This window comes from Mirounga leonina, unplaced genomic scaffold, assembly GCF_011800145.1.
Source record: "Mirounga leonina isolate KUSES-001 unplaced genomic scaffold, KU_Mleo_1.0 Mir_174, whole genome shotgun sequence".
Lineage (NCBI taxonomy): Eukaryota > Metazoa > Chordata > Mammalia > Carnivora > Phocidae > Mirounga > Mirounga leonina.
The window spans coordinates 68,698,769-68,711,814 of NW_023270451.1; the positions used below are offsets into that span (position 1 = coordinate 68,698,769).

A 13,046-nucleotide genomic window follows, 5' to 3' on the forward strand; every position below is an offset into this window, starting at 1 on the left:
TTTTTGGGGGACAGCGATCATTCTCTGGGTACTTGTTAGAGTGCAGGAGATCCAGAAACAGGAAAAGACCAAGTCATGTACTCTGACTCCTAAGTGGGTTATTACTATACATTTTTATTTTAGTATATTAGGATTCAAATATTTAGTTGTTAGTAAAGAAACTGATTAAGTTATTTTCTAGGGTTGTAGGATGTATGTCATACTCATTTTTATTTTTTAATTGTTTAATTTACATTCTAGTTAGTTGACATACAGTTCAGTATTGGTTTCAGCTCATTTTTCTTTTAAACAAAGTTTTGCTGGACATAAAAAAAAAGTGATATTCAATTAAGAAAAACAGACCCTCTGGCTATGGTTTACACATTTCAAGACAGGCACATTGACACAGATACACAGAGTATAAATGCAGGCAGGTTTTTTTTTAATCTTAAACACAGAAAACATAAGCAGTAAAAAAAAAAAAGTTTTAAAATTAACTTTTTTTTTCCTTTTTTCCCCTCTTCTGAAACTTTTTAGAACCATAAAATGTTAAAATTGAAAAAGACTTGGGGCGCCTGGGTGGCTCAGTTGGTTAAGCGACTGCCTTCGGCTCAGGTCATGATCCTGGAGTCCCGGGATCGAGTCCCACATCGGGCTCCCTGCTCGGCAGGGAGTCTGCTTCTCCCTCTGACTCTCCTCCCTCTCATGCTCTCTGTCTCTCATTCTCTCTGTCTCAAATAAATAAATAAAATCTTTAAAAAAAAAAAAAATTGAAAAAGACTTTAGAAATTACTTTACCCTATCTTCTATCCAGTGTGGGAATCCTTCCCACAATAGCACTAATCTTTTTTAAAAATCTCTATTTTAATGTTTTGGGTTTTTTTAAAAAAGTAAACTCTATGTACAACATGGAGCTTGAACTCATGACTCCAAGATCAAGAGTTGCATGCTCTATCAACTGAGCCAGACAGGTGCCCCTAAATCTCTATTTTAAAGAGGTCTACTTATTTTGACCTCTTAGATTAATGGGCTGCCCATTATGTTGTGGAGAAAGCTGTCAGATTATTTGTTGACTCTATTACAAAGACTTGCTTTAAATTCAGCTGCAAATTCTATGACTTTCTCCCAGTTGTGTCTTCTTCTAGAATGTGGAATAAATCTATTCCTTCTTCCATTTAACCACCCTTTGGAAAACATTTATAACATTCTGGGTCTGAATTCTTTTTGCTTTTTAGCCTAGGGTTTACAATTTAACCTGGAGTCTGTGGCTGGTCTTCAGGGAATTGTATCATTATGTAAAATTGTGAGTATATATGTTCATTTTTCTGGGAAGAGAGCCAACAATTTTTATTAGTCTCAATAGATTGTGATTTCCCACCAAAATTAATATGCCAGACCTGGTAATCTGCTTTTTGGTTTTGTTTTTATTTTTATTGTTTTTAATAAGTTTGCAATGAGCCAGCAAATCCAGCACCTCAAGAACTATTGCTCTAGGTAGTTTCTGAGATTCTTGGAGCATTTCTGATTCCATTGAGAATTGTAGAATTTTTAGAGCCTTAGAGACCATCTAGTATGCATACAGTTTATGGAATATTTATAGTGAATTCTTTCTATCAAAAGATTAATCTGATCCAAAAGGGTGAGGTTTTTATTTAAAAATGTATTTCAAAGTCTTGGCAACCATTCATAAACATTAAGAATGTGGTGGTGCTATTTTAAATCAGAAGTGTTCCCAAGATTTTTTTTGTTAGATTTAATATTTTAATCTAACACAAGTTTATGAATTATGCTTTTTTATTAACTTTTAATCTGTAAAAGTTTTAGCCTATTTGGTTTTTATAAATCCTAAGGAAGGACAGTATGGCTTAGCATTCAGTCATTTATGAACACTGGTTTCAATATCCCATCTAGCTTTTGGAACAGTTTGAGCCAAGAACAATTCCTCCTGTGCCTATCCCCCTTCCCCAAAGACAAAACTCCTCAACCAACAAAGCTTTTTTTCTTCTTCAGTAAAGTAATAGTTGAATAACTATTGACATAAACCAAATGACAAAGAGCCTCTTAAGATTTGAAGATGTCTCTCAATGTGCTATGATTACTTCACTTTTATAGAAGTCTATGTATTATAGGCATACATTTTGCTACAAATGTCAGAAGAGTGAAGTTAGAAGAGACAAGAGACTAATGTGAAAGAGAACAGAAAAATGAAGTGCGGCAGGGGAAATGAACATTTTTAATAAACAACAGAAATGGTGAGCAACAGAGATAGCAAGAACCAGCATTTTCATTCACTTACCATTTATTCCTCTCTTAGTGTTGGCTTATAAACAGAGATATATATGAAAATAGAATGTTTTAAATAAAAAGGGGCACCTGGCTGGCTCAGTTGGTAGAACATGTGACTCTTGATCTTGGGGTACAGAGTTCAAGCCCCACATTAGGTGTAGAGATTACTTAAATAAAACTTTTAAAAAATCTTAGAAAAAAAGAATGTTTTAAATAGATAAATAGTAAATGGTGTAGTTAAAGAGAGGCAATATAACATATCTGATATCTGGGGGATGTATAACTGCTTTTGCCTCAATATTGCAACTCCCCTTGGGTGCCTGGGTGGCACAGTCTGTTAAGGGTCTGACTCTTGGTTTTAAAGCTCAGGTCATGATCTCAGGGTCCTGGGATCGAGCCCCACATCAGTTCCGTGCTTAGCGGGGAGTCTGCTTGAGATTCTCTCTCTCCTTCTGCCCCTCCCACTCATGCTTGCTCTCTCTCCCTCTCAAATAAATAAATAAATCTTTAAAAAAATATATTGTAACTCCCTAAAGATACATTTCTTGTGTAAGCCATTAAGTAATCAATAGCTGCTCACACCCTTAAAACAGACTGCATGTTTCATACAGTTTCATACATAACCATTTTGACTCCTAAAAACCCAAGGGATGGGAAATACTAGTTATTTCATTCATTAAAGTGACTTATTGTGGTTTTTATTTTAATAAGGTAGCAATATGATGGTATAATGGGAGAGAATACCAGAGTTTTGGGAGAGAAGAGCAATTTCTTTGGGGGGTTGGGAGAATGTAACTTTAGTTGAGAATCATTGCCTTAATATTCATTCATTCATTCAACAAGTATTTATCAAGTACCTCTATTAGACACATTTCTCAGGTGCTGAATTGAATTATGTCTAAGAGTAATAATATAGAGCAGTTAAGAATGATTTCGATCTAGGGACACTTGACTGGCTCAGTTGGAAGCCACGTGACGCTTCATCTTAGGGTCGTGAGTTCAGGCCCCACATTAGGTGTAGAGATTACTTAAATAAATAAAACTTAAAAAAAGAGTGATTTGGATCTAAACTGTATGGGTTTGAGTCCCAGATTTTTCATTTGCTTAGCTAAGTGACCTTGGGAAAATTACTTAAATCTCTCTGGGTCTTGGTTTCTTCATCTGTAAGTTGGGAATCATAATATTATCTATATCATAGAGTTGTTTTGAGGATTAAATGAGTTCTTGGAATAGTATTTTATTAAGGGAATACAGTTCTTTTTATACACACACAAATATAATTATATATATATCATGCTATGATTAAGCCATAACACAGTACAGTATAGCACTCTAATTTATATTTTGGTTTATATTGATTTATATGCCACTTTGTTTCAAAAAGGATTTGAGACAGAATGGAAGCCTCCTAAAGAATACTCTATATTCGGGCGCCTGGGTGGCTCAGTTGGTTGGGCGACTGCCTTCGGCTCAGGTCATGATCCTGGAGTCCTGGGATCGAGTCCCGCATCGGGCTCCCTGCTCAGCAGGGGGTCTGCTTCTCCCTCTGCCCTCTTCCCTCTCATGCTCTCTGTCTCTCATTCTCTCTCTCAAATAAATAAATAAAATCTTTAAAAAAAAAAAAAAAAGAATACTCTATATTCAACCAACACAACAGAACTAAGATATGGGTTCAGATCTTCTTGCTTTGAAAGGCAAAAGGCAAAAACTTAAAGATGAGTGTATTTAAGTGCTAGGAATAGATACTCAGTAATTCTCCCAAAGTGTATAAGAAAGTGATTTACTTAACAAGTGGGTCACCGCTAGCCCAAAGTGTGCCATTGTGCAAATTATTTAAAGATGCCTCTTCCAGGCATTCCTGGCTGGCATAGTCAGTGGAGCAGGTGACTCTTGAACTGGGGTTGTGAGTTCGAGCCTCACATTGGGTATAGAGATTACTTAAAAATAAAAATTAAAAAAAATCTTAAAAATAAATAAATAAAAATGCCTCTTCTGGGTAAATATAGTCCTTTGGGTGCATTGGGGAGTAGAGTGCAGGCTGGATTTTAACCCCACTTAGCCACTTGGCCTGGAGCTTTTGCGAGGTAAGCAATCTACACAGCTATGATTCTAAATACAGTATTAATTTGCTTCTCTTTTGAAATGACACTGAATTGTATAAAGCATTAAGACCATACTGTGTGGCATAGCTACCTAAATCAGAATTTTAGATCATGTTAAATAGTTCTTTTTGTGAGAATATTTATAATTGTTTCAGACATATCATTTTGAATGCAATCTGTCCCATATCAACACAGTTCTTTTCATATTTTAAAATTTTTTTATACTTTTTACTTCGAGATACTGTAGACTCACATGCAGGCATAAGAAATAATACAGAGTGCTCCATCCTTTCATCTAGTTTCCCCAAATGATAGCATCTTGTTATTGTTGTATAATAGCACAACCAGGAAGTTGACATTGATACCACCCACTGACCTTACTTTGATTTCATTAGTTTTACATGCATTCATTTGTGTGTATGTTTGTTTTGAGTTCTAGGCAGTTTTATCACGTGTGCAGATTTGTGTGACCACATAGTCAAGATATAGAACAGATCATTGCAATGACTCCTCATGTTATCCTTTTATAGCCACAGCCACTTCCCCTGGTAAACCCCTGGCAACCACTAATCTGTTTTCCATCTCTATAATTTTGTCACTTCAAGGATGTTATGTAAATGGAATCCTACAATATGTAACCTTTTGGCATTGACTTTTTTCATTCAGCACACTTCCCTTGGGAGCCATCCAAGTTGTTACACAGATCAGTAGTTCATTAATATTGAGCATTATGCCATGTATGGATATACCACAGTTAAACCACTCATTCATTGGAAGGTTGTTTCCAGATTTTGGGTATTATTGATGAAGCTACTGCGAACATTTGTGTACAGGTTTTTGTGTGAGCCTAAGTTTTTTTTTTTCCAGTTTGCTGGGTGTTGAATTTTATCAAATGCTTTTTCTACATTGATTGAGATGATCATGTGGTTTTTCTCCTTATTCTGTTAATGTGGTGAATTATACTGATTTTTTAATGTTAAATCACTCTTATATTCTTGGAATAAATTTCACTTGATCATGATGTATTATCCTTTTTGTATAACTTTGATTTTATTTGGTAACATTTTGTTTGGAATTTTTGTGCCTGTTTTTAAGGGATGTTGACCTGTAGTTATTTTTAATGTCTTTATCAGATTTTGATATCAAGGTTCTGTTAGTCTCGTAAATGAGTTTCTCTATTTGCTGCAAGCATTTGTGTAAGATAAGTATTATATCTTCCTTCAGTGTTTGGAGTGAAGCCATCTAGTACTCTTAAATTTTTGCACAATGACTAAATTTGTATTTTTCTATCAATATCTGTATTAATCACTTTCTATGTCTTTCTTCTGAACAAGGCAAAGACTTTATCATTCTTCTGCTTTCCCTTCTCTTAACCCCCTTCTTATCCTCACAGTTATTCTTGTCAATATCATCTGAGATTGTAGTTTTGAATATTAATAAACTTGTGTTTTGTTCTTTTCCCAATCAGCACTTAACTTCAAGGCCTTACTGGTTTCTCTCCTTACCCTTTTCTTGTACCTTGTTTATTTGTTTCTGGATTATTTATTTTTTTTAGCTCCAGATATATATCTTTGAGTAATTCTTTCACCAGAAGTCTGAGGGAAGCAAAATTTTTGTGTCCTTATACATTAAAAAATGTAATCTCACAATTGAGAGTTTGAGTAGATAAAGAATCTGGACCATCTGTTGAAAAGACTGTTCTTCCCCATTGAGCCATTGAGTAGTCTTGTCACCTTTGTCAAAAGTCAATTGACCGTAGATGTTTGGGTTTACTTGTGGACTCTTAATTCTATTCCATTGATCTATATGTCCATCCTTATGCCAGTACTAAAGTGTTTTGAATACTGTATCTTTGTAGTAAGTTTTGAAGTCAGAAAGTGTGACTCTTCCAGTTTAGTTCTTTTTCAAGATTGCTTTGGTTTTCTGGGTTCCTTGAATTTCCATATGAAGTATACGATTAGCTTGTCCACTTCTGGAAAAAAGGCAGTTGGAATTTTGGTTGAAATTGCTTAATTCTTTTCTATCTTAACTTTGTGAAGTACTTTCTACTTCTTTTTCCTTCTCTATTGTATTCTGGTGAATTTCTTGGCTCCATCTTTTATTGTATTAATTAAGTTTGTTCATTAACTCTATCTTTTCAGATAAGGTTTTTTAGGTTTTTTAGTTCAGTGATCAAAACTTAATTTCTGAGGGCTCCAATTGATTTCTTTTTTAAATAAATGCATTATTATCTATAATCTCTGAGGATATTAATTGTATTTGATCTAAGGTCTTACCCTATTTAACCTGTCAACTTTCTTTGGGTGTGAGTTCTTCTGTTAGTCACACTCATGCCTCTTTTTCATGTTTGAGTCTTGGTTTTGTGCTCATTTATCTTTATTTGAGAGTCCTTGTTAGCCTTCCTGTAAATGTTACATCTATTACTGCAGCATGTCTCCACTGAATGTGGGTAGCGATGGAATGGGATGGAGTGTACCATTGCCAGTCTTCTTTGTACGCGTGTCCCCTCTTCTACCTGGGAGTTAATATCCATCTAGGGTTCTGTCTTATTCTCTGATCCAGTGTTTATACTCATTGTTCCTACTCATTGTGACACCTGTCTTGTTTAATGCCACTATTCCCATCTGGGAATACCTCTGTTCCATAATGCTTGACCCAAAGAGGTAAATGAGGGAGAGGCTGATCTGCTTTGTAACTTCTGTGCCATGCCCCAATCTGTAAATTCTGTTAAGTTGTTTCAGTTCTTCCTGCTGTTTGCCGCTTCTGGGCTTATTTTACTATAAGGACTGCTCTGACCACTTGCAGTAGCCCTTTACTCTGGGTGTATAGGACCATGTTTTTCATATTTCAGTGATTCCTCATAGTATTAGTCCACTAAAAACATTTCTTGCTTTCTTTTGATTTTGGATTTTTTAAAAAATGGCTTCTGTGTTATTTGCTGGGCTTTGGGGAAAGGGGAGTGTGCTCAGCCTACCACCCTGTTTCAGTCAATGCCTTTGTCATATTTATACTGAAATAAATTTAATAGAAAGGAAAAAAAAAAGCAAAAAATTAGGGGTGCCTGGCAGGCTCAGTTGGCAGAGCATGTGACTCTTGATCGCTGGGTCCTGAGTTTGAGCTCCACGTCGGGTGTAGAGATTTCTTTAAAAAAATTATAAACATTAGCAAAAACCAAAATATTGAAGAAATTATGCTTTTTGTTTTTGTTTTGAAGAGTAGAAGCAATCACAAATGAAGATTGGCAGTTTGAATATATAAAAATCAATGAACAAAACTTCAGACCAGGAATATATCTATATGAAATTGGAAAGGCATATATTTGCTATGTTGCTGGTTTTTCTCTGTTTCTGATCTTTGGGTAAAGGAAGAAAATGTGGGTTCTGAAGTCAGCGCCTACTTTGCATGAATAACCTCTGTAGAGTCAACATTAGCTTGTGCCTATGACAGACTTATGTTGGTGGCTGAGAAACAGGCCAAAGATGTTTGACAGAGCTCTGAGAAAACGTCAGAAGGATTTTTTATTATAAGTGTGGTTCAGTAATTTTCAGTATTATTCCCTTAGTGTTATTCTAAATTTGTTTGTATTTTTCCATGATAAAATATATCATGGAATTTTTGGATACTATAAAAGAGGTGATAATCCTCAATCCTAATCATAACCACGTTAACACTTTGGTATGTTTCTTCACAGTATTTTTTTTAACATAGTTAAAAAAATAAAGTAATATGATATTATTTTTCTTCCAGTCCAAAAGTAATGCCTACTCAATGGGAAAGCTTGGAAAATAAAGACCAGCATTAAGGAGAAAAATCCCAAAATCACTCATAATAACCACCCAAAGATAACCACAATTAAAATTTGATGTATATCCTTCCTGTATTTTTCATGAATCTATACAAGCACTTTTTTCTTTACTAATATGGTATCATACTCTGGTACTATTTTGTACTTGCATTTTTTGTTTACAATATATTGTGAATATTTTCTCATGTGAATAAATATTCGTGTATATACTTTTTAGTGTGTGGAATATGAACATATTTAAGTATGTTTATTTAGCATACTTACTTAACCATCTCCCTATCGTTGGACATTGAAAGTGTTTCTAATTTTTTTACCATTATAAATAATATAATAGTGAGTATCTTTGTCCATACATCTTTCCATGCATCTGTGATTGTTTCTTTAGGAATAAATTCCTAGAAGTGGAATAGCTGGGTCAAAGGGTATGTACATTTTAACACTTTTGATACATAAAAATGTCAAATTTTAAGCTAATCACTTGTTATATTTTGTCTTGTATTGCTATCTAATTGTTTTATGTGTCTGTCTTGTCTCCCTAATTAGAATATAAGCTTCTTGAGGTCAGGGGAAGTTTCTTATAAATCTTTTGTATCCTTTGACAGTATGGTTTACAATGTTGGACTTAGGAGTTATCAACAAAAATTGTATTGATTTAAAGCTGTGGTTCTCCAGACTTTTGGATATCATTAACTTGTAATTTAAAAAATATGTGTATTTGGGGGCTACACATAGGCTTGTAAATTTTCTGTTTTTCCAAGAAAGAATAATAAAATCAAAACCAACTACCCATTTCCTATCACCTCTATTTCATAAAATAAAGCATATTTAATTACAAAAAATTCCTAATCCCTGAAAAAAGAACAGGCCTTTAAATGGAAAACTTTACCTTTAAAAAAAAAATCACTGCCTTGTTCATTTGTTTTTGTTTTTGTTTTGGGTTGGTCAGTCTTTACCTTAGCCTAGCAGTGGTCTGTAGACCAACATTTGGGCATTGCTGATTTAAAAGACTTAGTTAAAAGATAACCCTTTTGCAAAAATGAATATTTCTTCCCCTTGCCAAGGAGTCTGCCTTCTCCACATAATAAATACGTATGCACCATTAATGCCATTTCATTACACACTATTTGTGTATCTCTATGTACAAGTACTACAGTAAACAAATCAGACCTTGCTGATAAACATCTAAATTTATTTTCAATTGCCAAACCCCAAAACTGTACACTTTCTAAGGAATTTGAGACAGGATAAGTGTGGTATAGTATAGTGGAAAGAAGGCAGGTTTTAAAGTCAGGCAGGCTGAGCTTGGATGCTGGGTCAGGCATTAAGTCACTTAATTTTCCTTTGGCTTCCTGACTTATAAAATTAAGATGATAATATCTTCCTCAAAGTGTTTTTATGGCTACCGTTATGGCAATTACTTCACTGTAATATAATTATTTGTTTAGACATCTGCCTTCCTCACAAGACCAAGAGTTGTTGAGGGTAGGAGTCATCTCCTTGCACGACCCTAGGGCCTAGCCTAGGGTTCAAGGCATAGCAAATGCTTAATGAAATGACTGTTGAATCCATACAGGATTGTTGTGAGGATCAAATGGGATAATATGTGTGGAAGCTCTTTGTAAACTTTAAACTCTCTATAAATTTAATTGTATTGCCAGTAAAAGCTATCTTTGGGAGCTTTCAAACTTTGGGAAGAGACAAAATTATCCCATTTATCAGTTCAATAATGCTTTGTATTTTTCTATATTATAAGAAAACACGTTTTAATTGGGATTAATATGGAACTGATTTGCTTCCTGAGAAGGCAGATGAATTTCCTTTTTTCTCTCCCACAGTGGAAGTGCCAAGATATTAAATGTTTGCTTTATTTGGTTGTCACCATAACATTTTAATTATAGCATTTTAATCAGCTTATTTCATATTCAAAGAATGGTGCCCATTGCTTTATCCTCTTACCATTTAACTGATAAAAGAATACCAAACCTGGGAGGAAACAGAAGCCTACATTGTGCCAAATTAATTTTAGCCAGAGCTCCTTTTTTGACATTCACTGATTTTTAAAAATGTCATAATTTCTAATCTGTTTGTAAAGCTCCTGGTGAATTTTTGCCACAAGATGGCATTGGTGATTATTGAATGCATGTTCTGTTGAACCAGAATTCTGAAAAATGGTGTACATGTTGTTTGTATTCTTTGGGGATGAGTTGAATACCTTCATCACTGCTTATATATTAATTTAATTTTGTTTTGACTTCCAAAACAGGGTTAAATGCTACTTTACATCACTTCTTTCTGTATTCAAGTATTGTTTTGTTTCCTGTTTTTCTGTCTTTATAACTACAGTAACTATGTATTATTTGCCATGTGTTGTATGTGTCTGACTTATTGCTGATAATTGTGGTAACAGGTAAGAAGAAAATACGATGGGACCCAGTTAGGAGGCGCTTCATTCAGTCCTGTCCCATCATAAGGATCCCTAACAGGTTTTTGAGAGGTGGGTGATAACTAGCAAGAGATCTGTGCTTCATATGGATGGGTTAAAGGGAACTTTGAATTTTCTAAACTCGAATTTCTCTGGTTTTTAAAAATTGTCTAAACAGCTAAAATTGGAGTAAGAAAAGTCTAGAACTTAATTTTAAACCTGTGTTTCATATTGACCACTGTTGGAATTGTAATTATAAGTTTTAGGGAGTTAGAATCACTTAATGTGTATCAGATGGTAGGTGGTAGAAATAAATCATCTAACTGATTATCAGTATTATTCTACTACAACCATATGAGAAAGAACGTGGAGTGAATAATCGATAAAACATGGGTGTGGGAAAGAATTTTCTAAATATCATTCTGAGGAAGAAATAAAGCTTAATTTATTTGATTGTATAAAATTAAAAACCTCTTATGTCAAAAACTATAAATAATGGCAGACAGTCACTCCTTTGCTGTCCTGCCTGCCTTTCCCTTGCAGTGTATTCAATAAACGTAAGAAAAAGAAAACATAAATAACAAGATAAATTAAAGGGGGTAATATTTGTAACAAATGGTTACTATCATGAATATATAAGGAGCTCTTATAAACCAGTAATTTAAAAAGCAAATGCCCGCTAGAAAAATAGTTAAAAGGACATGAATAATCAATTCAATTCAAAGGTCAATAAATATGAACAAATATTTATTTTTACTATTATATAAATATGATAATTAAAATAATAAGATAGCATTTTCACCTATGAGGTTGCTAAAGACTAAAAATAAGAATACCCAGTGTTGGCAAGGGTATGGGGACATGAAGCTCATACACTGAGGGAAGTGAAAATTTCACACAGCCTATCTGGATTCAATTTGGCAATATAATATAAAAAAACCCCTAAAAATGGTGACATCCTTTGACCTAGTAATTCTTTCTTTTAGAAATGTTGCATTCCTTCTATTTCTTATTTTTTCCACCAAAAGATACTCTATACTGAAAAAAAAATCTCAAAAGACGGTTGAAAACTGGTTCACACTATTTTTTCGAGATATAACAATTGTCAGACAAGCATGCCTACTGTGGTGATCTCGACTTCAATAAATTACTTATAAGCCACTATATCTAATTTTGACTGAAGATTATTAAAAAGAAAAAAAAAGTCTCGCAGCCGCTATGGATGTTCCATATCTGGTACCGAACCTGTTTGTAGCAGCCCTGTTCCACAGCATGGAAAGAAGAGAATCTAGACTAAATGGGTCAAGATAAGATACTTAGGGTGGGATGCTATCTTTTAGAATAAATAATAATTTTATTGATACAAATTAAGAAGATATAATTTTAGTATTATGTGACATGAACCGTTGTGCATACATGGCCAAGCAGGCACATCAAATTCTATAACATTTCTTTTCTATTTATAAACTAGAATGCTAATTTATTGTTTTACAATGAGAAAGCTAACTTGGGCTGACTAAATTTAAGTACAATTAAGAAATTAATTAGCACATAGAATTTAATATAATACCAATTTTGTACAATCATAAATGTAAAACAAAGGAAACAATGAAATATCATATCTGGATGGTGAGATTTTATTTTCTTTGAATATTCTGTTTTTCAATTTTTTAATGATGGCAAAAAGAGATTAGCACAGGTAAGTTGCACACCTTTGATTATTTTGTAAGCCCTAACTTGCCTCCAGCCATGGCTGAGCAAGATGTCTCTGTCAGTGCTGAGGGAGGCGGGAGGAAACCCAGCATCACCATCATCAGTCACCAGTGACTGCCTCTAAGTCAGTGGTCTTGTCTTAGTTCTCGCCTTCTTTGACCTGTTTGTAGTGTTTGATGCTGTTGACCACCTGCACCCTCTTAAATTTTCCTCTTCTTTTGGGTTACTTTACTGTACAATCCTAGATGTTTTCTTCTTCTCTTTGATTGTTCATTCTGTTTCCCTCACTAGCTTCTTTCTTTGTACCCACTAGAGGTGGGTATTGCTCCAATGTTCTGTCCTTCTCTCCATTATCTCCTTTGGTTCTCTCATCAGCTTTCACAGACTTAATTCTCTTCGTTCGTTCGTTCATTCTTTCATTCTTTTAGTATTTCTTGATTGCCTCCTGGGTAACAGGCAGTGTACTAGCTCAATATCTAGATAATAGAGAGTCAGATAAAGAAACAATTACAAAAAATAATTTGAGTGTAATTCTTTGTGATAAGTGCTGATGAGGTAGGATGGCATGGGATTACACAGAAGAGGTACCTGACTCAGCTTGTGGGAAGCAAGGAGAAGAGTGGCCATCAGGATAACTTCAGAAGAGATGTACTTAAAGGCTGAGTAGGTGTTAATGAGCAAGGGAGAGTTAGAACATCTCAAATCATGAGGACCACACAGCTTAAGTAAAGGCAGTTAG

General features: G+C 34.4%; 1 protein-coding gene across 2 annotated transcripts in view; it reads left to right on the top strand.

Moving 5' to 3' along the window:
- Positions 1–13,046, top strand: part of KLHDC10 (kelch domain containing 10) — a 56,821-nt gene that overhangs the window by 16,316 nt on the left and 27,459 nt on the right. The window contains exon 2 of one of the 2 annotated variants that reach the window (XM_035021108.1): positions 10,580–10,666. The exons of the other annotated variant lie outside the window; for it this stretch is intronic. Coding sequence (XP_034876999.1) covers positions 10,580–10,666 — 87 coding nt within the window. The remainder of the gene's footprint in view (positions 1–10,579; positions 10,667–13,046) is intronic. 2 annotated transcript variants of the gene reach the window in all.